Source organism: Bombina bombina, chromosome 2 (genome assembly GCF_027579735.1).
Source record: "Bombina bombina isolate aBomBom1 chromosome 2, aBomBom1.pri, whole genome shotgun sequence".
Lineage (NCBI taxonomy): Eukaryota > Metazoa > Chordata > Amphibia > Anura > Bombinatoridae > Bombina > Bombina bombina.
In genome coordinates, this window is record NC_069500.1 from 419,521,279 (window position 1) to 419,547,570 (window position 26,292).

Consider the following 26,292-nt stretch of genomic DNA (forward strand, 5'->3'; position numbering starts at 1 on the left):
CCTGTAGTATCTTCTGACTCAGTTGCAACGTGGAACATCTTGCAATATGTAAAAGAAAAAAACAACATATAAAGCAAAATTGATCAAATTCCTTAAATGACAGTTTCAGGAATGGGAAAAAAATGCCAGTGAACAAGCTTCTAGCAACCAGAAGCAATAAATAATGAGACTTAAATAATGTGGAGACAAAAATGACGCCCATATTTTTTAGCGCCAAAAAAGACGCCCACATTATTTGGCGCCTAAATGCTTTTGGCGCCAAAAATGACGCCACATCCGGAACGCCGACATCTTTGACGCAAAATAACGTCAAAAAATGACGCAACTTCCGGCGACACGTATGATGCCGGAAACGGAAAAGAATTTTTGCGCCAAAAAAGTCCGCGCCAAGAATGACGCAATAAAATGAAGCATTTTCAGCCCCCGCGAGCCTAACAGCCCACAGGGAAAAAAGTCAAATTTTTGAGGTAAGAAAAAATATGATAATTCAATGCATAATCCCAAATATGAAACTGACTGTCTGGAAATAAGGAAAGTTGAACATTCTGAGTCAAGGCAAATAAATGTTTGAATACATATATTTAGAACTTTATAAATAAAGTGCCCAACCATAGCTTAGAGTGTCACAGAAAATAAGACTTACTTACCCCAGGACACTCATCTACATGTTTGTAGAAAGCCAAACCAGTACTGAAATGAGAATCAGTAGAGGAAATGGTAAATATAAGAGTATATCGTCGATCTGAAAAGGGAGGTAAGAGATGAATCTCTACGACCGATAACAGAGAACCTTATGAAATAGACCCCGTAGAAGGAGATCACTGCATTCAATAGGCAATACTCTCTTCACATCCCTCTGACATTCACTGCACGCTGAGAGGAAAACCGGGCTCCAACTTGCTGCGGAGCGCATATCAACGTAGAATCTAGCACAAACTTACTTCACCACCTCCCTTGGAGGCAAAGTTTGTAAAACTGATTTGTGGGTGTGGTGAGGGGTGTATTTATAGGCATTTTAAGGTTTGGGAAACTTTGCCCCTCCTGGTAGGAATGTATATCCCATACGTCACTAGCTCATGGACTCTTGTTAATTACATGAAAGAAATGACATGCTCTGATTCATGCAAGTTTAATTTTTACTTTCCTATCCCTTTAAATAGGTACAAAATGATACATTTAAATGTGATAGTTCTGCTCTTTCTAAAATCCATTTACTATGACATGCCTACTGCATAAAGTTTCATTCTTCTTCATAATTCTGGTTATGTAGTGAAAGCAGACATTTTCCTATGCACCCAATTTCCACAACACATATAATAACCTTTTTAAGATCAGAAAGGTATTTAGTACTTCACATTTCCAAATGATCTGTCACTCTACCAATTTTCCACAGTATGAAACAATGACCCATTTAAGAGCATTTAAGGCCTCAAATTCAGAACTCTAAAATAGTCAAATGCTGTGGAGTAGATCTTCTTTCTCTAGACATTTGGTATGGTGACATTTGGAACTACGCCAGCATGCAGAAGCGACAGTATGTCGGAAAGACAAATAATACTGCTCAACTCTAAACCCTACCTAAAATAGTCAAATTCTGTTGACTCGGAGAAGATCTTCTTTCTCTCAAGACATTTCGTATGGTGGGATTTAGGACTACATCCGCACGCAGGAGCGACAGTATGTCGGAAAGAAAAATAATACTGCTCAACTGTAAACCCTACCTAAAAAAGTCAAATGCTGCAGACTCGGAGTAGATCTTCTTTCTCTCAAGACATTTCGTATGGTGGGATTTGGGACTACATCCGCATGCAGGAGCGACAGTATGTCGGAAAGACAAATAATTCTGCTCAACTGTAAACCCTACCTAAAATAGTCAAATGATGTGGAGTAGATCTTCTCTCTCAAGACATTTCGTATGGTGGCATTTGGGACTACATCTGCATGCAGAAGCGACAACCCAAGAGTCAGTAACCTAAATAAAGGGACAAAAGTAAAAATGTATTAATTGAAACAGTGTGAGTTATATTTTAAATGCAATTGTGTCTTCCCTTGATACAAAATGCACATAAGGATTTCATACAAATGGAAGCTCACTTGAATCGGGATCCAATTGCTGCCACATGCCGGTTAAGGTTCCCCTTACCCCCTCCAATATTCAGAGAGAGAGAGCGCTGCAGAAGGCTGGAGAAGATTTCTACTTGATCTGAGCTACAGTATTTGGCAATTTCAAATCTTTGCACCAGAAACTGAATGGGAAAAAAAGAGAAAACAAGAACAGGATGGTTGTAAAATAATAATGCTCATCAATAGTGAGAGTCAGAAAGAGAGATACAAAGCAAGAAAAACAAAGTGAGGCCAAGATAAAGAAATGGATAGAGAAAAGGATGGAGTAATTTGGTTTCTATTAAGGTAGAACATTTAGAATAGCTGTATCTACCTCCAAAAATAAAAAAGATAGTTCAAATGCAACGAATTGGCCTATAATCTCTATATAAAATGATCATTTAACTAAAGCTGTGGATATAGAGAATTATCAGGAAGACAGCATCATGTTAGTGACCCCGGCATGTTTTAATAGCGTATATCACCTACATCTATCCAGATGTAATGGGGGTTCCCTTCTGGAGGACAGGGATGAGGTTGACTCTGCTCTGAGGCAGCCAGTGGATCTGCTTCTTTCTGCTCTGCTGAGAATATTCCAGCTTTCTGTTCCACTGTCATTTGCCAAGCACCAGCCATCTCCCTCATAAACTACAAAAATAAATAAATAAGACATAGTAAATCAGGGGAAAGGATTTGAAAACTATATACAAGACTCCTCTATTGTATCTGGTTCTCTCTCTCTATATATATATATGGCGCTCTGATAGAAAGGAAAGTTATTTAGAAAGTGCTGTCAGCACAATGAAAGATTCCAGGCAGCAGGGTAAAAAATAAAAACGAACTTTATTCCAAAAGTTAAAAAGGACAAGACCAGGATGTCCTATACAGAGCCAGCAGTGACTCTAGCAATCAGGCAAGTGAGCAGATCCCCATGCATTTTTTACCCTGCTGCCTGGAATCTTTCATTGTGCTGACAGCACTTTCTAAATAACTTTCCTTTCTATCAGAGCGCCATCTCTGCACCCTGCATTCTATCTCTGTTTGGGGCGTGTGTGGCAGACACGCCTGAAGTGGCAGCCTTCCTGATTGGATTACAACAGGGGTGTGTCCCCCGCCCACTCTCCATTGTGCCGGGCTCCGTTCACTACACAGGACTGCGGGAGGAGCGCAGACAACACAGTGAATCGCCTACACTTTTATATATATATATATATATTATATATATATATATATATATATATATATATATATATATATACACATACATACATGCATACAATCCCACGTAAAGGCTGAAACACATTTACTGCAACAATAATCTGCTGGTGTGCACTACAAAGAAACGCATGAGCTGCACAAACTGGAACACACTCACCGGTCTTGTAAAGTAAATAACTTTTAATCAAGTGTCATGTGAATGTTTTCGGGTCTTACCCTGTCATCAGACAGGGTAAGACCCGAAAACTTTCACATGGCACTTGATTAAAAGTGGTTTACTTTATAAGACCAGTGAGTGCGTTCCAGTTTGTGCAGTATATATATATATAAAAGCAAGATGTTAATTTTTGTAAAATACTGTGTTGGTAGATCCTTACCGGCACTTCAATTCCATTTTTTGCTGCTAGCAGCCACTCCCAGCATGCGACTGCTGTTTCCATGCCATGATCAGTGAACATACGTAAGGGAGCCCAACAAAGATGATGTAAAAGTTGTGCATCACATTCTAGAAAACAGTGAGAAGCAAATGAACACATTTACTAAACTCTACCGTGAGATTATTGAATTTTATATGGAGATGAAGAAGCGAAACAGAACAATTACCTTTGCAGCTGATGAGCATGGCTGTGAGTTTAAACATAACCTGAGTATAAGCCTCGGGCTGCCTTGAATCCAAAGCATCATTTAGCTGCTTCAGCATCAGCTTGTTTAGATCAGACATTCGGCCAGTGGCATTTGAAAACTCAATCATACCAGCAACCTGCTCAAAAAAGGAGAATATGTTCACCCAGGAAAAATTTTTGTAGTGACCAGAACACAGATATTCACAAGAATGTATTATTTTTAATGTATTGTTTAATTTTCTTTTTAAATTCCTTAATACAAAATCAATAAAATGTTATGGCTTATTTAACAATTTAAATAATGTGAACACAAAATTTTAAATATATCTACAGCAGATCAAACAATATACACAATTAAAAAAGAAGCATCTAAAAATCTGTCAAATAAATAATAGGAGGTTCATCTGAAACACTTTTGTAAAAGCAAAATACAAAGGACTCTACACTGTAGCAAGGAATAGATTGTCAGTATTGAATGTGAAGTGACTAACCTCTCCAGCATAGCGATTACGTAGGTTCAGCGACGCCATAAAGTTGGAATAATCTTTCTTGACACAGGCTGGGCGCTCTGTTAATTGTGTTAACTGTATTGAATGAAGAAGTGCAATTTACAGATAAATGCTGTTTCCTGATCTATAGAACTATTAACAGACATCGTACTCAAAAATCATTAATTGGAAAGAGCAGAATTTAAACATGCTCATGTCTATGCCTAATAAAAAATATGTAGAAGTAAACACTGTTTAATTTTAAATTCAAGCTAATACAGCAGTATCAGTTGTGTACTCTAGACAAATGCTCATTGGCTGATAAGTATAATAAGCAATTGTTGTTATTGGCCAATGGGAAATAGCACAAAGTACAAAGCTGATATCCTGTATCATTTGTAGTTTAAAATGAAACAACTTTTACTTGATATTTTGTCTGCTTTCCATATAAAAGATAATTTTTGAGTGCAATGTCCCTTTAAAATTGATATTTTAACAAGAGAGAATTGCAGATAAGATAGGCATTAGCCGAGAGGATAAGAAGGGTCCACACAGGTAATCTGGTATTACCATTATATTATCCCATAATCCAGTTTGCTAAGGTTGCAACAACAGAAGAAGAAAAAAATCCATGAATTGTATGTTGTTTCTGAAACCTTACAACTACTTGATTACATTGACTCTTCAAATATTCAATATATTTAAAGTGACACTTCAGTATGTCATGGTAGTAGTGATTTCTACAGGGTATAAATAAGTAATTTCATACAAACAGCATTATTGCACTGTTGGGCTTTATACTGAAGAATAATTGACATGAAAAAATAAAAATTACATTTTATGGAAATTATTCAGAAAGGGAATATTAATTAATGATCACATGGTTTTCTTTTCATTAGTTGCTACAACCTTACAACGTATATTTCAGAAGGCCGATTATCCTATTGATCCACAGTAGAGATTTAAAAGGGTAAAGAAAGAATTCACCCTAAACTCACCCAGGTAACACATAATGTTTCCAAAAATCATTGCATAAAATCATTTAAAAACTTCAATACATGAATTTTAATTGTTAAAGGGACATTAAACACTAAATACATTTTGTAAGCATATGCTTTAGATCATTTGCCACCTCCCTCTAGTCACGGGTGCCGCCATATTGAAATCTCTTTCCCTTACATTCCAGTGTTGACCTGTTTGCACATGTGCAGCAACTCTCCTTCAGAAACCTGAAGGCATTCATAAGTAGAGGGACATGCATGAAAAGTATTTAGTGTTTAACGTCCCTTTAAGTTTAAAAAGAAGACACTGTCATCAACTAAAAACAAAAGCCTATGAACCTGATCTTAAGTCTTAGTTTGTCGTATATTTGGCATAATAGGTGCTGCAAGGTGCCGGTATTTGATCGGACTCCTCAATAAGTTGGTCTAATGGGGGGTGACTGCCGCACACACCTGATCTAAGACCCCCTTTGCTCATATAAATGGTATAAAGGGGACAGCTGGGCTATAATTGTAATTTGGTTGAAGAGCAATACATATGATCTAAGGTGTCCACTGGACATACAGTTGGCATATTTATATATCAGTGGTTTTCTTTGTATTAATTTAAGAAATCATTGAATATTATTATGTATAGGGCACTTTTCTTGCTCTGGGGCCTTCTATTCAAAAGTTCCACCACTGACTTCAGACCATACAGAACTTGATCGTTTTGACAATTCATTTGCAAATGTTCATTTGGATTAAATATATAATTTCCAATATTCTTGATTAATAAGCAGCCTTTCAATAAAAGCTGAATAAGCGCAAATTTGAGAAAATACAATTTGAAAAATATTCCAATGAATAGTCACAGACCTCATGAAATCTACCTTATTAAAGTGACAAAATAGAAAAAAAATCATATTTGTAATTATACATTCATGATGTCCACAACAAACAAGCCTAAGTAGATTTTTCAGATCACTGATTTAACGGTTTGCACATTTTTTCAGTTATCTCTTCACTTTTACATTTTAACTAAATCACATTTTCCATTTCTAACACATACCAATATACCAATATCCTACACCAGGGGTCGACAAATCTGTTTAAAATTTAGGAGCCAGTAAGAATATTTAGGAGCCAGACAGTGGTATTTGTATACAGATATATGGACAATAATCCACAAAGTTAGGAGCCAGGGGTAAAACTCTAGGAGCCAATGTCTCACTGGCTACTGGGTTTGTCGAGCCGACCTATACCCTTTTAACATCTATTTACACTACCTTCCTTACTGCAAATATTTAATATTTCCAGATGAAGGAAAAAGAAAAAGATGCAGGCACTGCTGTGGGTAACTTAAAAACAATAAGTCTTTATTTGAAAAGCCATAAAAAATAAACAGCTACAACCGCTGTACAGGCAAGAGCAAAAGGTACAAAAAACGACAGAGGCAAGGCAGGGTAGAAAAATAGACAGAAAATTGTCTGACTAGTTTCGAGTGCAGACTGCACTCTTATTCATAGACATACAGAGAGAGGGCTTCGGGCAACTTTTCATGTTTTAACACTTTACTTGATATTAACAAGTTTATACGAAAACTAACTCTTAAAAGATTCTTTTCCCTTACAAATAGTGACACTACCTTAGAAGACACCATGAGAGACACCCCTATAAATGAACAGTCACATATTGAAAATCCTATGCTGTCATTTGAGGATGCACAAACCCTGGTCACTCTCACAGATTTGTTTAGTGGTGACCAAGAAAGTTACAAACCAAATAGGCTTGCTCATCCAAAAAGAACAGCATCTGATTTTTATCCCACCCAATATAGGGGGACTGTAATCAATTCCTATCAAAAATTAATCCAGGAAGATCTGTTTGAGCTAGAGAAAAAAAGTAATACCAATACTGCCGCCCATAATCTACCATTTAGAGAACGACAAGCAATAAAATCTCTTCAAGAAAACAAAGAGATTGTCATCAGAAGTGCGGATAAGGGCGGCAGTATTGTTATACAAAACAAAAAGGATTACTTTGATGAAGCTATCAAACAACTCAGTGATACCAATACGTACAGATTACTCCCAGGTAACCCTATCTTTATATATAAAAAGAAACTACAGTCATTAATTATGGAAGGGATCACACTGAATGTCTTTAAAGAAAAAGACATAAAAAATCTAGTTCCTGAACATCCCCTTACTCCTATTTTCTACCATGTCCCCAAGGTTCACAAGGACCCCATCTCCCCTCCAGGGAGACCCATTGTTTCAGGGGTGGGGTCCTTGTTTGAGCCTTTGGGGGCATGGCTAGATGAAATACTACAACCAATTGCAAAAAAACAACTTTCCTATCTGAGAGATAGTGCGAAACTTATTGAAATCTTAGACACTGTCTCTTGGAAAGAGAATTATACATGGGTGGTAATTGATGTATCCTCACTCTACACCAGTATCCCCCAAAACTTGGGGGTACAAGCAGTGGAATTTTTTCTCCAAAGAGAAATGGATGTAAATGTTTATACTAAACAATACATAGGAGATGTGTTAAAATTCTTATTATCTCACAATTATTTTTGGTTTGATGGCTGTTTTTATAATCAAGTATGTGGTACCGCCATGGGGGCAAAATTTGCCCCCGCTTTTGCAAATTTATTTGTCTCTTGGTGGGAACTATCTCACATTTATAATACCCTAAATCCATGGCTTGAGAGCATTCTAATATATACACGTTATATTGACGATCTGTTGTTTATTGTCAAAAAACCTTTAAATGATATAGAATTTAACAACTTCTTAGAATACACTAACTCTAATCCATTTAATTTACGATTTACAGGAATATATAATACAAAAAAAGTCAATTACTTAGACCTAACATTGGAGATAGTTGAAAACTGTATTGTCACTAGTACCTATCGTAAGGAGTCTGCAGGCAACACGATACTTTATGCAACGTCACAACACCCAACACATCTTATAAAGTCCATTCCACGTAGTCAATTCATTAGGCTACGCAGAAATACTAAATCAGATGATATCTATGATACACAATCACTTGAGCTGAAGAAGAGACTTACAAGTAGAGGATACAATGTCAATAGTCTAGAAAAATGTAGGAAGGAAATTAGAAAATACAACACAGATACTGACATACAAAAACATAAGGTAAAAAAGAAAGAATCCCAATTTAAAGAAGCAATTGTGTTCACCACAGCATACTCCAAACAGTACAATGATATTGTAAAAATTATGCAAAAACATGCACACATACTCTCAGGTGATGATATTCTCAGACCCCTTATCAACAATATCAAATATGTCCCCAAAAGATCAAAAACCCTAGGACAGGCTATATCACCTAGCTTAGTCACTAGAAATAAAAGAAAGGAACATAATTGGCTGACACAAAAAGGAAATTATAAATGTGGCAGTCGTAACTGCAACATGTGTTCACATATTCAAGAAGGGAACACTTACACTAGCACCAGTACAGGGACAGAATATAATATAGACTTCTATGCCAATTGTAGCACCACTTTTGTGGTATATCTCCTAACATGCAATATCTGTAAATTACAGTAAACAGGTCAGACTTCTAGAGAAGTTAGAAAACGTTACAATGAACATGCCAGAGATATTAAAAATTATAACAAAGACTCTGCTGTAGCTAACCACTTTAACAGCTTACACTTTTCTAATGAGGCTAATATCACTATTAAAATAATTGACATTGTAAATCTATCCATCAGAGGAGGCAATAAATTTAAGTCCCTAGAAAGAAAAGAACTCTTCTGGATGCTTAAATTACAAACACGCTTTCCCAAAGGAATGAATCGTGAATGCGATATCAATTTTTTCATCGATAATTAAAGCAACAAAAAATAAAAAATAAAAAATAAGAAATACTAAGTATAGTCTATCGACTTCCTTAATATCCAATTCTTTCCAAAATTATATTTACTCCTTTTTTTCTTTTCTATACTTAGAATTATTTTATAATTCTTTAGGCTATATATGAATTGTATATTTTATTATATTCAATATATCTAACATATAGGTCATTACCAGTCTAGCACATATTTTCAAGTTCATGTTGACAATATAACATAATCCTAAAATTGATAACAGGATTTTTACTTAGCTTAGTTATCAAACACTGTGTATTTAATATTTAAGTAACCATTTGTTAAGTATAACTGTTATTTTGGGTTTCCCTCATTACTTGACAATCTAGAGTAGAATAGTTACTTTTTGTCTCTCTATCCTGTATAATAACAATCTTGCCTTAATTTTAATATATATGACACTAGGCATATAAAACTACTGTTCAGTTTACATAGTTGTGTTATTTTACAGGAATAGAAGAATAATAATAATAATTTTTAAATGGCATTTAGGATATAGTACATAAAATGCCAACTACCTCTAATATATGTCTCCCCTGTTAAAACACTAACTGATATAGTGTGTAACACTGTTTGATATAACAACAATAATCTGAGAATTTTGTTCATTGTTTTTAATCTTTCACACAGAGATTAGGCGTAACTTGTCTTTGAGGGGTTAACCGAAGTATATGTCCTAATTTTCAGTAATGGACATCAGCTGAATTTTCAGTTAACTGTTTTCCCTTTAAAAGGCAGGCCTAGCCCTCTCTCTGTATGTCTATGAATAAGAGTGCAGTCTGCACTCGAAACTAGTCAGACAATTTTCTGTCTATTTTTCTACCCTGCCTTGCCTCTGTCGTTTTTTGTACCTTTTGCTCTTGCCTGTACAGCGGTTGTAGCTGTTTATTTTTTATGGCTTTTCAAATAAAGACTTATTGTTTTTAAGTTACCCACAGCAGTGCCTGCATCTTTTTCTTTTTCCTTCATCTACAAAGTGGCTGGGTTTCGCCACTGCTACGGCACTCCGTTGGCTCTCTATGGAAGGACTATACTGATACCGGCGTCACTTCCGGTTGTCTCGCTGAGTCCGCAGACGCTGCTAGGAACGCCGCACCTAAATTTAATATTTCCAGTCTCTCATTTAATATTAAATATATAGAAGATTTGGCATCACTGCCACTTGCTATACTATTTTCATGGCAGAAACTTTTGGTCTAACGTCACTAGCTTGAGACGGCTGAGGATTTCATTACTGTTATGGACTTTATATACTGCCGATCAGTGAGCTGTTTCATGCCAGTCCTAAATATCACTATTTTCACCTTGTACATGTATTGTGTACTTCTGCAATAAAGTATAATAAAGCCTTCAGGTAATGACAGTGTTCTTTTAAGGTTCGAACATAGTTTGAACCTCTGTAAAAAATAAATGCCCAAAGTGAAGACATTTGATAGTTCGATTTTGTTTTATTATAGCAATGCAAAACATGCCTTATCACAGAGAAACCAAAAGAAAAGAAAAAGACAGTGGAAAAACCAGGGTCAGGCAGGATGACAAACAGTGATATCTGTGTTAGAACAAACCTGGATGACAGAGGAAGCTGGAGACTGTAGGGGAAGGCAACATACAATGCAAGGCAGGGGCAACGGGAACATATGGGTAATGGGATCACATCATCATTGCAGGAGGAGGAGGAGAGAGAGCAGTGGAGTTAAACTTGTGAAATGGTATGTGTTAAAAAAACACTATATACACAAGGGACCAAATAATAAGCCATGCTTACTTGTAATAGAGCATGCCAATCATTGTAATTGCTATAGAAGGATAAGTTGTTACACTTGTACAGAGAAAAAGCTCTAAAAATTATCATGCTTTAGAGCTTCTGAACAGAGATGCCCAAATCCAGTCCTAGCACTGTTCCTGGTTTTAGAATTATCCCTGCATGTAAAGAGCCTACAAAGCATTAAATGACAAATGTAGATAAAACATCCAAAGTGTAAATGGGACAGGTGAAGGTAGTTTATATAGGTAGATAAATGTGAAATAATTTTTCTGTAAAGTTACACAAAAAATATAATTTAACGCTTACCTGATAGATTCATTTCTTTCATGGTGTTGAGAGCCCACAGGCCAGTACTCCTGGTAATTCCACTCCTGGCCACTAGGAGGAGGTAAAAATTACTAAAACTCCAAACATGCAGCCTTCAGCTTGTAAAGCAGGCATGCTACCCTATAGGCAAAACTACTATGGCCCCAAGTAGCTGCCTTACAAATTTAATTAACAGAAGCCTCATTCTAAAAAGCCCAGGAAAAAGCAACTGACCTAGTAGAATTTGCAGTAAATTGTTTATAAGGAGTCCAACTGGCCTGAAAAAAACCTTATGAATCAAAAGCTTAAATGGAAAAGCCAAAAAAACAGATGTCATTTTAACCCTTCTAAAATCATAAAAAAGTAAATTTATGCTTACCTGATAAATTGATTTCTTCTATGGTAAGACGAGTCCACGGATTCATCCTTTACTTGTGGGGTATTTTCCTTCCTAACAGGAAGTGGCAAAGAGCACCACAGCAGAGCTGTCTATATAGCTCCTCCCTTAGCTCCACCCCCCCAGTCATTCGACCGAAGGTACAGGAAGAAAAAAGGAGAAACTACAAGGTGCAGAGGTGACTGAAGTTTAAATCAAAAAAATATAATCTGTCTTAAAATGACAGGGCGGGCCGTGGACTCCTCTTACCATAGAAAAAATCAATTTATCAGGTAAGCATAAATTTACTTTTCTTCTATAAAGGTAAGACGAGTCCACGGATTCATCCTTTACTTGTGGGATACAATACCAAAGCTACAGGACACGGATTAACAGGAGGGACAAGACAGATGGTTAAACAGAAGGCACCACTGCTTGAAGAACTTTTCTCCCAAAAATAGCCTCAGAAGAAGCAAAGGTATCAAATTTGTAAAATTTGGAAAAGGTATGAAGCGAAGACCAAGTCGCCGCCTTACAAATCTGTTCAACAGAAGCATCATTTTTAAAAGCCCATGTGGAAGCCACCGCTCTGGTAGAGTGAGCTGTAATTCTTTCAGGAGGCTGCTGTCCAGCAGTCTCGTATGCCAAACGGATGATGCTTTTCAGTCAAAAAGAAAGAGGTAGCCGTAGCTTTTTGACCTCTACGTTTTCCAGAATAGACAACAAACAAAGAAGATGTTTGACGGAAATCTTTGGTCGCTTGCAAGTAAAACTTTAAAGCATGAACCACATCCAAGTTGTGTAATAGACGCTCCTTCTTAGAGGAAGGATTAGGACACAGAGAAGGAACAACAATTTCCTGATTAATATTCTTATTAGTAACAACCTTAGGAAGGAATCCAGGTTTGGTACGCAAAACCACCTTATCAGCATGGAAAACAAGATAAGGTGAGTCGCATTACAATGCAGATAGTTCAGAAACTCTTCGAGCCAAAGAGATAGCAACTAAAAACAGAACTTTCCAAGATAGAAGCTTAATATCTATGGAATGCATAGGTTCAAACGGAACCCCTTGAAGAACCTTAAGAACTAAATTCAAACTAAAGCCTGACAGAACGACTGAACGTCTGGAACATCTGCCAGACGCTTGTGCAGTAGAATTGATAAAGCAGATATCTGTCCTTTTAAGGAACTAGCTGATAGCCCCTTCTCCAATCCTTCTTGGAGAAAGGACAAAATCCTAGGAATCCTGATCTTACTCCATGAGTAGCCTTTGGATTCGCACCAATAAAGATATTTACGCCATATCTTATGATAGATTTTCCTGGTGACAGGCTTTCGAGCCTGAATCAAGGTATCTATGAGCGACTCGGATAACCCCCGCTTAGATAAGATCAAGCGCTCAATCTCCAAGCAGTCAGTCGCAGAGAAACTAGATTTGGATGCTGGAACGGACCTTGAATCAGAAGGTCCTGTCTCAGTGGCAGAGTCCATGGTGGAAGAGATGACATGTCCACCAGGTCTGCATACCAAGTCCTGCGTGGCCACGCAGGTGCTATCAAAATCACTGAAGCTCTCTCCTGTTTGATTCTGGCAATCAAACGAGGAAGGAGAGGAAATGGTGGAAACACATAAGCCAGGTTGAACGACCAGGGTACTACTAGAGCATCTATCAGTACGGCCTGAGGATCCCTTGACCTGGACCCGTAACAAGGAAGTTTGGCATTCTAACGAGACGCCATCAGATCCAATTCTGGTGGGCCCCATTGCTGAATCAATTGTGCAAACACCTCTGTATGGAGTTCCCACTACCCCGGATGAAAAGTCTGCCGACTTAGAAAATCCGCTTCCCAGTTCTCCACCCCTGGGATATAGATTGCTGATAGATGGCAAGAGTAAGTCTCTGCCCATCAAATTATTTTGGTAACCTCTATCATTGCTAGAGAACTCTTTGTTCCCCCCTGATGTTGATATATGCTACAGTCGTGATATTGTCCGACTGGAATCTTATGAATCTGGCCGACGCCAACTGAGGCCACGCCTGAAGCGCGTTGAATATCGCTCTCAGTTCTAGAATATTTATCGGGAGGAGAGCCTCCTCCTGAGTCCACAATCCCTGTGCTTTCAGGGAATTCCAGACTGCACCCCAACCCAATAGGCTGGCGTCCGTCGTCACTATGACCCACGCTGGCCTGCGGAAACACATTCCCTTGGACAGATGATCCTGTCACAACCACCAAAGAAGAGAGTCTCTGGTCTCTTGGTCCAGATTTATCTGAGGAGATAAATCTGCATAATCCCCATTCCACTGTTTGAGCATGCAAAGTTGCAGTGGTCTGAGATGCAAGCGAGCAAACGGAACTATGTCCATTGCCGCTACCATTAAGCCGATTACCTCCATACACTGAGCCACTGACGGGCGGGGAGTGGAATGAAGAGACGGCAGATGGATAAAAGTTTTGATTTCCTGACCTCCGTCAGAAATATTTTCATGTCCACTGAATCTATCAGAGTTCCCAGGAAAGGAACTCTTGTGAGAGGGATAAGTGAACTCTTTTTTTACGTTCACCTTCCCCTCGTGAGGAAGGTGAACGTAAAGCCAACACGATGTCCGTGTGAGACTTGGCTAGTTGGAAAGTTGACGCCTGGATTAAGATATCGTCCAGATAAGGCGCCACAGCTATGCCCCGTGGCTTAGAACCGCCAGAAGAGACCCTAGCACCTTTGTGAAAATTCTGGGAGCTGTGGCCAACCCGAAGGGAAGAGCCACAAACTGGTAATGCTTGTCCATAAAGGCGAACCTGAGGAACTGGTGATGATCTTTGTGGATAGGAATGTGCAGATACGCATCCTTTAAGTCTACGGTGGTCATATATTGACTCTCCTGGATCATTGGCAAAATAGTCCGAATGGTCTCCATCTTGAAGGATGGGACTCTGAGGAATTTGTTTAGGATCTTGAGATCCAAAATTGGTCTGAAGGTTCCCTCTTTTTTGGGAACTACAAACAGATTGGAGTAGAACCCATGGCCCTGTTCTGTTTTCGGAACTGGGCAGATCACTCCCATGGTATATAGGTTTTCTACACAGCGTAAGAACGCCTCTCTTTTTGTCTGGTTTGCAGACAATTGAGAAAGATACGATCTTTGAAATCTAGAAGATACCCCTGGGTTACAATTTCTAAAGCCCAGGAGTCCTGAACGTCTCTTGCCCAAGCCTGAGCGAAGAGAGAAAGTCTGCCCCCTACTAGATCCGGTCCCAGATCGGGGGCTACCCCTTCATGCTGTCTTGGTGGCAGCAGCAGGCTTCTTGGCATGTTTACCCTTGTTCCAAGTCTGGTTAGGTCTCCAGACTGACTTGGATTGTGCAAAATTCCCCTCTTGCTTCGCGGCAGGGGAAGAGGTAGAGGGACCACCTTTGAACTTTCGAAAGGAACGAAAATTATTTTGTTTGGTCCTCATCTTATTCGTCTTATCCTGAGGAAGGGCATGGCCTTTCCCTCCAGTGATGTCTGAAATGATCTCTTTCAGTTCAGGCCCGAATAGGGTCTTACCCTTGAAAGGGATGGCTAAAAGCTTAGCTTTTGATGACACATCAGCAGACCAGGACTTAAGCCATAACGCTCTACGCGCTTAAATGGCAAAACCTGAATTCTTCGCCGCTAATTTAGCCAATTAAAAAGCGGCATCTGTAATGAAAGAATTAGCTAGCTTGAGAGCCCTAATTCTATCCAGAATATCATCTAATGAGGTCTCAACCTGAAGAGCCTCTTCCAGAGCCTCGAACAAAAAAGACGCTGCAGTAGTTACAGGAACAATGCACGCTATAGGTTGGAGAAGAAAACCTTGATGAACAAATATTTTCTTCAAAAGACCCTCTAATTTTTTATCCATAGGATCTTTGAAAGCACAACTGTCCTCAATAGGTATAGTTGTACGCTTAGCCAGGGTAGAAATAGCTCCCTCCACCTTAGAGACCGTCTGCCATGAGTCCCGCATGGCGTCTGATATGGGAAAATTTTCTTAAAAGTAGGAGGGGGAGCGAACGGAATACCTGTTCTATCCCACTCCCTAGTAACATTTCCGAAGTCCTCTTAGGGACCGGAAAAACATCAGTGTAGGCAGGAACCTCTAGGAATCTGTCCATTTTACACAATTTCTCTGGAACTACAATAGGGTCACAATCATCCAAAGTCGCTAAAATCTCCCTGAGCAATAAGCGGAGGTGTTCTAGTTTAAATTTAAAAGTCGTCATATCTGAATCTGTCTGAGGGAACTTATTTCCTGAATCAGAAATCTCTCCCTCAGCCAGCAAATCCCTCACTTCAGAACATTGTGAGGGTACATTGGATATGGCTAATAAAGCGTCAGAGGGCTCAGCGTTTGTTCTCACACCCGACCTACTGCGCTTCCCCTGCAACCCAGGCAGCTTAGATAAAACCTCTGTGAGGGTAGTATTCATAACTGCGGCCATATCTTGCAGGGTGAAAGAATTAGACTCACTAGAAGTACTTGGCGTTGCTTGTGCGGGCATTAACCGTTGTGACACTTGGGGAGAATTAGATGGCAAAACCTGATCCTCTTCTGACTGAGAATCATCCTGCAACATACTTTTAGTAGCTAAAATATGTTCTTTACAATTTATTGACCTTTCAGTGCATGAGGGACACATTCTAAGTGGAGGTTCCACAATGGCTTCTAAACATATTGAACATTGACTTTCCTCAATGTCAGACATGTTGAACAGGCTAGTAATGACTACAAACAAGCATGAAAACACTTTATTAAGTGAAAAAAATAACACTCTTAAAAAACGGTACTGCGCCTTTAAGAGAAAAAAAGAATACATGTTCTGCAAAACAGCCTAAACATGCACCAAATTTTTCAAAATTTTGTATGTAGACACAATATAGGTAGTTAAGATTGCACCACAATTTTTTTTAACAATTAACCCGTTAATTTCCAAACCAGATCGAAAATAGGCCCAGATCCGGAAACACAAACACTCTCAGCACCTTGCCACAGCCCTGCGGTGGCCCTACCTGCCCTCAGGGATCGAAAATGTGGGGTAAAAGCTTCGATTTGGCCCAAAACATACACCAGGGCCCTCAGGAGTTAGAGCTTGCTGCTTGCTGATAAAACTAACTGCGCATCTGAGGCGCGAAAATAGGCCTCGCCCATCTCACTCGATGTCTCCTCAGCCTTAAAGAACCGCACCAGAGAGGTTATAACTAGCCATGTGGGTTCTAAGACCCAAAAGTTAAGCCATGTGTGCCCTTAATAAAGTTTGCCCAAAACGTTATTGCCCACAAAAACGTTAAAGCACTCACAAATCAAAAAACGTTTGCTCACAAACATTTGCCATTCAGTGTCAACCATATTTGTAATTGGCCCCATATGCAAGCTAAGTAATGCCCTTCTTTTAGCTCTAGGATTACTGCTTACCCTTACCCTCCTGGGTATAATGTCAGCCTTTCTGAAATACACAGTCTCTCCAGAAAAATATGACTGAACATACCTCATTGCGGCATAGCATGAAACCGTTCCTCACACTGAAGTTTCCTGTACTCCTCAGCCTCTGTGGGAACAGCAATGGACCTTAGTTACAAATGCTAAGATCATCATCCTCCAGGCAGCAGTCTTCATCCATCTGCTGCCTGAGAGTAAATAGTACACACCGGTACCATTTAAAATAACAAACTCTTGCTTGAAGAAATTAAAAACTAATATTTTATCACCTCTTTCACTTTACTCTTCCTAGTACTTAGAGTAGGCAAAGAGAATGACTGGGGGTGGAGCTAAGGGAGGAGCTATATAGACAGCTCTGCTGTGGTGCTCTTTGCCACTTCCTGTTAGGAAGGAAAATATCCCACAAGTAAAGGATGAATCTGTGGACTCGTCTTACCTTTATAGAAGAAAACATAATTTATGCTTACCTGATAAATTCCTTTCTCCTGTAGTGTAGTCAGTCCACGGGTCATCATTACTTCTGGGATATTAACTCCTCCCCAACAGGAAGTGCAAGAGGATCACCCAAGCAGAGCTGCCATATAGCTCCTCCCCTCTACGTCACACCCAGTCATTCGACCGAGAACCAAACGAGAAAGGAGAAACTATAGGGTGCAGTGGTGACTGGAGTATAATTTAAAAATTTAGACCTGCCATAAAAAACAGGGCGGGCCGTGGACTGACTACACTACAGGAGAAAGGAATTTATCAGGTAAGCATAAATTATGTTTTCTCCTGTTAAGTGTAGTCAGTCCACGGGTCATCATTACTTCTGGGATACCAATACCAAAGCTAAAGTACACGGATGACGGGAGGGACAGGCAGGATCTTTATACGGAAGGGACCACTGCCTGAAGAACCTTTCTCCCAAAAACAGCCTCCGAAGAAGCAAAAGTGTCAAATTTGTAAAATTTGGAAAAAGTATGAAGAGAAGACCAAGTTGCAGCCTTGCAAATCTGTTCAACAGAAGCCTCGTTCTTAAAGGCCCAAGTGGAAGCCACAGCTCTAGTGGAATGAGCTGTAATTCTTTCAGGAGGCTGCTGTCCAGCAGTCTCATAGGCTAAACGTATTATGCTACGAAGCCAAAAAGAGAGAGAGGTAGCAGAAGCTTTTTGACCTCTCCTCTGTCCAGAATAAACGACAAACAGGGAAGAAGATTGGAGAAAATCTTTAGTTGCTTGCAAATAAAATTTCAGGGCACGGACTACATCTAGATTGTGCAGAAGTCGTTCCTTCTTTGAAGAAGGGTTAGGACACAATGATGGCACAACAATCTCTTGATTGATATTCTTGTTAGTGACAACCTTAGGCAAAAACCCAGGTTTAGTACGCAGAACTACCTTATCTGAATGAAAAATCAGATACGGAGAATCACAATGTAAGGCTGATAACTCAGAGACTCTACGAGCCGAGGAAATAGCCATCAAAAACAGAACTTTCCAAGATAACAGCTTGATATCAATGGAATGAAGGGGTTCAAACGGAACACCCTGTAAAACGTTAAGAACTAAATTTAAGCTCCATGGTGGAGCAACAGTTTTAAACACAGGCTTAATCCTGGCCAAAGCCTGGCAAAAAGCCTGAACGTCTGGAACTTCTGACAGACGCTTGTGTAAAAGAATGGACAGAGCTGAGATCTGTCCCTTTAAGGAACTAGCAGATAAACCCTTTTCTAAACCTTCTTGTAGAAAAGACAATATCCAAGGAATCCTAACCTTACTCCATGAGTAACTCTTGGATTCGCACCAATGTAAGTATTTACGCCATATTTTATGGTAAATCTTTCTGGTAACAGGCTTCCTAGCCTGTATTAAGGTATCAATAACTGACTCCGAAAAACCACGCTTTGATAAAATCAAGCGTTCAATTTCCAAGCAGTCAGCTTCAGAGAAATTAGATTTTGATGTTTGAAAGGACCCTGAATTAGAAGGTCCTGTCTCAGAGGCAGAGACCAAGGTGGACAGGATGACATGTCCACTAGATCTGCATACCAGGTCCTGCGTGGCCACGCAGGCGCTATCAGAATCACCGATGCTCTCTCCTGTTTGATCCTGGCAATCAATCGAGGAAGCATCGGGAAGGGTGGAAACACATAGGCCATCCCGAAGGTCCAAGGTGCTGTCAAAGCATCTACCAGGACTGCTCCCGGGTCCCTGGACCCGTAACAAGGAAGCTCGGCGTTCTGGCGAGACGCCATCAGATCTATCTCTGGTTTGCCCCAAAGTCGAAGTATTTGGGCAAAGATCTCCGGATGAAGTTCCCACTCCCCCGGATGAAAAGTCTGACGACTTAGGAAATCCGCCTCCCAGTTCTCCACTCCAGGAATGTGGATCGCTGACAGGTGGCAAGAGTGAGACTCTGCCCAGCGAATTATCTATGATACTTCCATCATCGCTAGGGAGCTTCTTGTCCCTCCTTGATGGTTGATGTAAGCTACAGTCGTGATGTTGTCCGACTGAAACCTGATGAACCCCCGAGTTGTTAACTGAGGCCAAGCCAGAAGGGCATTGAGAACTGCTCTCAATTCCAGAATGTTTATTGGAAGGAGACTCTCCTCCTGAGTCCATGATCCCTGAGCCTTCAGGGAATTCCAGACAGCGCCCCAACCTAGTAGGCTGGCGTCTGTTGTTACAATTGTCCAATCTGGTCTGCTGAATGGCATCCCCCTGGACAGATGTGGCCGAGAAAGCCACCATAGAAGATAATTTCTGGTCTCTTGATCCAGATTCAGAGTAGGGGACAAATCTGAGTAATCCCCATTCCACTGACTTAGCATGCACAATTGCAGCGGTCTGAGATGTAGGCGTGCAAAGGGTACTATGTCCATTGCCGCTACCATTAAGCCGATTACCTCCATGCATTGAGCCACTGACGGGTGTTGAATGGAATGAAGGACACGGCAAGCATTTTGAAGCTTTGTTAACCTGTCTTCTGTCAGGTAAATCTTCATTTCTACAGAATCTATAAGAGTCCCCAAGAAGGGAACCCTTGTGAGTGGTAAGAGAGAACTCTTCTCTTCGTTCACCTTCCACCCATGCGACCTTAGAAATGCCAGTACTAACTCTGTATGAGACCTGGCAGTTTGAAAGCTTGACGCTTGTATCAGAATGTCGTCTAGGTACGGAGCTACCGAAATTCCTCGCGGTCTTAGCACCGCCAGAAGAGAGCCCAGAACCTTTGTGAAGATTCTTGGAGCCGTAGCCAACCCGAATGGAAGAGCTACAAACTGGTAATGCCTGTCTAGGAAGGCAAACCTTAGATACTGGTAATGATCTTTGTGAATCGGTATATGAAGGTAGGCATCCTTTAAATCCACTGTGGTCATGTACTGACCCTTTTGGATCATGGGTAAGATTGTCCGAATAGTTTCCATTTTGAACGATGGAACTCTTAGGAATTTGTTTAGGATCTTTAAATCCAAGATTGGTCTGAAGGTTCCTTCTTTCTTGGGAACCACAAACAGATTTGAGTAAAACCCTTGTCCGTGTTCCGACCGCGGAACCGGATGGATCACTCCCATTAGTAAAAGATCTTGTACACAGCGTAGAAACGCCTCTTTCTTTATCTGGTTTGTTGACAACCTTGAAAGATGAAATCTCCCTTTTGGGGGAGAGGCTTTGAAGTCCAGAAGATATCCCTGAGATATGATCTCTAACGCCCAGGGATCCTGGACATCTCTTACCCAAGCCTGGGCGAAGAGAGAGAGTCTGCCCCCGACTAGATCCGTTCCCGGATCGGGGGCCCTCACTTCATGCTGTCTTAGGGGAAGCAGCAGGTTTTCTGGCCTGCTTGCCCTTGTTCCAGGACTGGTTAGCGTAGCAAAAGCGCCAAAATAGGCCCCTCCCCCTCACCCACAGCAGTGAGGGAAGTTCAGTAAACTGTCTTAAATTAAAATAAACGACAGCCAAGTGGAAAAACAGTGCCCAAAAACAATTTTTCACCCAGTACCTCAGATAATTAAACAATTTAGCATGCCAGCAAAAACGTTTAAAATCAAATAACATGAAATGTCATTAAACAGCCTGTTGCTAGACGTTCCCACTGCAAGTTAGGCTAAAAATTATATGCATATAGTATTACCCAGAGAAGTGCCATTCCCCAGAATACTGAAGTGTACACATATATACATAAACAGCCTGATACCAGTTGCTACTACTGCATTTAAGGCTGAACTTACATTATATCGGTATTGGCAGTATTTTCTCAGTCAATTCCATTCCTCAGAAAATAATATACTGCAACATACCTCTTTGCAGGTGAACCTGCCCGCTGTCCCCTGATCTGAAGTTTACCTCACTCCTCAGAATGGCCGAGAACAGCAAAATGAATCTTAGCTACGCCGGCTAAATTCATCCAAAAACTCAGGTAGATTCTTCTTCAAATTCTACCTGAGAAGGAACAACACACTCCGGTGCTGTTTTAAAATAACAAACTTTTGATTGAAGATATAAAAACTAAGTATAATCACCACAGTCCTCTCACACATCCTATCTATTAGTTGGGTGCAAGAGAATGACTGGGTGTGACGTAGAGGGGAGGAGCTATATGGCAGCTCTGCTTGGGTGATCCTCTTGCACTTCCTGTTGGGGAGGAGTTAATATCCCAGAAGTAATGATGACCCGTGGACTGACTACACTTAACAGGAGAAAAAGAACTAGAGGATTGCCTAAAATTCTTAGTAGCCTGCAAAAAGAATTTCAAAGCCCTAACATCCAAAATCAAAATATGAATAAGCCTTAGAATAGTTTGTTCTTTCTTTGTGTCCTAATACAAACTCATGACTAAAATTATCTAAAAGCAGCACTTAAAAAGAGGCATGAAACCCAAAAATTGTATTTCATGATTAAGAGAGCATACAATTTTAAACAACTTTCTAATTCACTTCTATTATCTCATTTTTTGTACTCTGGTATTCTTTGTTGAAAAGCATACCTAGGTAAGCAAAGAACTGAGATCTAGCTGCTGATTGGTGGCTGCAGATAACAGAATTTATGCTTACCTGATAAATTACTTTCTCCAACGGTGTGTCCGGTCCACGGCGTCATCCTTACTTGTGGGATATTCTCTTCCCCAACAGGAAATGGCAAAGAGCCCAGCAAAGCTGGTCATATGATCCCTCCTAGGCTCCGCCTACCCCAGTCATTCGACCGACGTACAGGAGGAAATATGCATAGGAGAAACCATATGATACCGTGGTGACTGTAGTTAGAGAAAATAATTCATCAGACCTGATTAAAAAAACCAGGGCGGGCCGTGGACCGGACACACCGTTGGAGAAAGTAATTTATCAGGTAAGCATAAATTCTGTTTTCTCCAACATAGGTGTGTCCGGTCCACGGCGTCATCCTTACTTGTGGGAACCAATACCAAAGCTTTAGGACACGGATGAAGGGAGGGAGCAAATCAGGTCACCTAAATGGAAGGCACCACGGCTTGCAAAACCTTTCTCCCAAAAATAGCCTCTGAAGAAGCAAAAGTATCAAATTTGTAAAATTTGGCAAAAGTGTGCAGTGAAGACCAAGTCGCTGCCTTACATATCTGGTCAACAGAAGCCTCGTTCTTGAAGGCCCATGTGGAAGCCACAGCCCTAGTGGAGTGAGCTGTGATTCTTTCAGGAGGCTGCCGTCCGGCAGTCTCATAAGCCAAACGGATAATGCTTTTAAGCCAAAAAGAAAGAGAGGTAGAAGTTGCTTTTTGACCTCTCCTTTTACCAGAATAAACAACAAACAAAGAAGAAGTTTGTCTGAAATCTTTAGTGGCCTCTAAATAGAATTTTAGAGCACGGACTACGTCCAAATTGTGTAACAAACGTTCCTTCTTTGAAACTGGATTCGGGCACAAAGAAGGTACAACTATCTCCTGGTTAATATTCTTGTTGGAAACAACTTTCGGAAGAAAACCAGGCTTAGTACGCAAAACCACCTTATCTGCATGGAACACCAGATAGGGCGGAGAACACTGCAGAGCAGATAACTCATAAACTCTTCTAGCAGAAGAAATTGCAACCAAAAACAAAACTTTCCAAGATAATAACTTAATATCTACGGAATGTAAGGGTTCAAACGGAACCCCTTGAAGAACTGAAAGAACTAGATTAAGACTCCAGGGAGGAGTCAAAGGTCTGTAAACAGGCTTGATTCTAACCAGAGCCTGAACAAACGCTTGAACGTCTGGCACAGCTGCCAGCCTTTTGTGAAGTAAAACAGATAACGCAGAAATCTGTCCCTTCAGAGAACTTGCAGATAATCCCTTCTCCAAACCCTCTTGTAGAAAGGATAAAATCCTAGGAATTTTTATCTTGTTCCATGGGAATCCTTTAGATTCACACCAGCAGATATATTTTTTCCATATCTTATGGTAAATTTTTCTAGTCACAGGCTTTCTAGCCTGAATCAGAGTATCTATTACAGAATCTGAAAACCCACGCTTTGATAAAATCAAGCGTTCAATCTCCAAGCAGTCAGTTGGAGAGAAACCAGATTCGGATGTTCGAATGGACCTTGAACAAGAAGGTCCTGTCTCAAAGGTAGCTTCCATGGTGGAGCCGATGACATATTCACCAGGTCTGCATACCAAGTCCTGCGTGGCCACGCAGGAGCTATCAAGATCACCGAAGCCCTCTCCTGGTTGATCCTGGCTACCAGCCTGGGAATGAGAGGAAACGGTGGGAAAACATAAGCTAGGTTGAAGGTCCAGGGTGCTACTAGTGCATCTACTAGAGTCGCCTTGGGATCCCTGGATCTGGACCCGTAACAAGGAACCTTGAAGTTCTGACGAGACGCCATCAGATCCATGTCTGGAATGCCCCATAATTGAGTTATTTGGGCAAAGATTTCCGGGTGGAGTTCCCACTCCCCCGGATGGAATGTCTGACGACTCAGAAAATCCGCTTCCCAATTTTCCACTCCTGGGATGTGGATTGCAGACAAGTGGCAGGAGTGATCCTCCGCCCATTGAATTATCTTGGTCACTTCCTCCATCGCCAGGGAACTCCTTGTTCCCCCCTGATGGTTGATATATGCAACTGTCGTCATGTTGTCTGATTGAAATCTTATGAATTTGGCCTTTGCTAGATGAGGCCAAGCTTTGAGAGCATTGAATATCGCTCTCAGTTCCAGAATGTTTATCGGGAGAAGAGATTCTTCCCGAGACCATAGACCCTGAGCTTTCAGGGGTTCCCAGACCGCGCCCCAGCCCACCAGACTGGCGTCGGTCGTGACAATGACCCACTCTGGTCTGCGGAAGCTCATTCCCTGTGACAGGTTGTCCAGGATTAGCCACCAACGGAGTGAATCTCTGGTCCTTTGATCTACTTGAAGTCTGTATAATCCCCATTCCACTGTCTGAGCATGCACAGTTGTAATGGTCTTAGATGAATTCGTGCAAAAGGAACTATGTCCATTGCTGCAACCATCAATCCTATTACTTCCATGCACTGCGCTATGGAAGGACGAAGAACAGAATGAAGAACTTGACAAGAGCTTAGAAGTTTTGATTTTCTGACCTCTGTCAGAAAAATCCTCATTTCTAAGGAGTCTATTATTGTTCCCAAGAAGGGAACTCTTGTTGACGGGGAAAGAGAACTTTTTTCTATGTTTACTTTCCATCCGTGAGATCTGAGAAAGGCTAGGACGATGTCCGTATGAGCCTTTGCTTTTGACAGAGACGACGCTTGAATCAGGATGTCGTCCAAGAATGGTACTACTGCAATGCCCCTTGATCTTAGAACCGCTAGAAGGGACCCTAGTACCTTTGTGAAAATTCTCGGAGCAGTGGCTAATCCGAATGGAAGTGCCACAAACTGGTAATGCTTGTCCAGAAAAGCGAACCTTAGGAACTGATGATGTTCCTTGTGGATAGGAATATGGAGGTACGCATCCTTTAAATCCACCGTGGTCATAAATTGACCTTCCTGGATGGTAGGAAGGATCGTTCGAATGGTTTCCATTTTGAACGATGGAACCCTGAGAAATTTGTTTAGGATCTTGAGATCTAGAATTGGTCTGAATGTTCCCTCTTTTTTGGGAACTATAAACAGGTTGGAGTAAAACCCCATCCCTTGTTCTCTTATTGGAACTGGATGAATTACTCCCATCTTTAACAGGTCTTCTACACAATGTAAGAATGCCTGTCTTTTTATTTGGTTTGAAGATAATTGAGACCTGTGGAACCTTCCCCTTGGGGGTAGTTCCTTGAATTCCAGGAGATAACCTTGAGAAACTATTTCTAGTGCCCAAGGATCCTGAACATCTCTTGCCCAGGCCTGAGCAAAGAGAGAAAGTCTGCCCTCCACCAGATTCGGTCCCGGATCGGGGGCCATCCCTTCATGCTGTTTTGGTAGCAGTGGCAGGCTTCTTGGCCTGCTTACCCTTGTTCCAGCCTTGCATCGGTCTCCAGGCTGGTTTGGGTTGAGAAGTATTACCCTCTTGCTTAGAGGATGTAGAAGTAGAGGCTGGTCCGTTTCTGCGAAAGGGACGAAAATTAGGCTTATTTCTAGCCTTAAAAGACCTATCCTGAGGAAGGGCGTGGCCCTTTCCTCCGGTGATGTCTGAAATAATCTCTTTCAAATCAGGACCAAACAGTGTTTTGCCCTTGAAAGGGATGTTAAGCAATTTTGTCTTGGAAGACACATCCGCTGACCAAGACTTTAGCCAGAGCGCTCTGCGCGCCACAATAGCAAACCCTGAATTTTTCGCCGCTAATCTCGCTAATTGCAAAGCGGCATCTAGAATAAAAGAGTTAGCCAATTTAAGTGCATGAACTCTGTCCATAACCTCCTCATACGAAGATTCTTTATTGAGCGACTTTTCTAGTTCTTCTAACCAGAAACACGCTGCCGTAGTGACAGGAACAATGCATGAAATTGGTTGAAGAAGGTAACCTTGCTGAACAAACATTCTTTTAAGCAAACCCTCTAATTTTTTATCCATAGGATCTTTAAAAGCACAACTATCTTCTATGGGAATAGTAGTGCGTTTGTTTAGAGTAGAGACCGCCCCCTCGACCTTAGG

The 26,292-nt window shown here is 40.7% G+C and overlaps 1 protein-coding gene across 1 annotated transcript in view; it reads right to left on the reverse strand.

Moving 5' to 3' along the window:
- The window catches only part of PI4KA (phosphatidylinositol 4-kinase alpha), a 442,522-nt gene that overhangs the window by 147,955 nt on the left and 268,275 nt on the right, over positions 1-26,292 (reverse strand). The window contains 7 exon segments of the mRNA XM_053701959.1: positions 1,865-1,972; positions 2,095-2,246; positions 2,593-2,751; positions 3,699-3,826; positions 3,925-4,081; positions 4,436-4,528; positions 10,894-10,917. Coding sequence (XP_053557934.1) covers positions 1,865-1,972; positions 2,095-2,246; positions 2,593-2,751; positions 3,699-3,826; positions 3,925-4,081; positions 4,436-4,528; positions 10,894-10,917 — 821 coding nt within the window.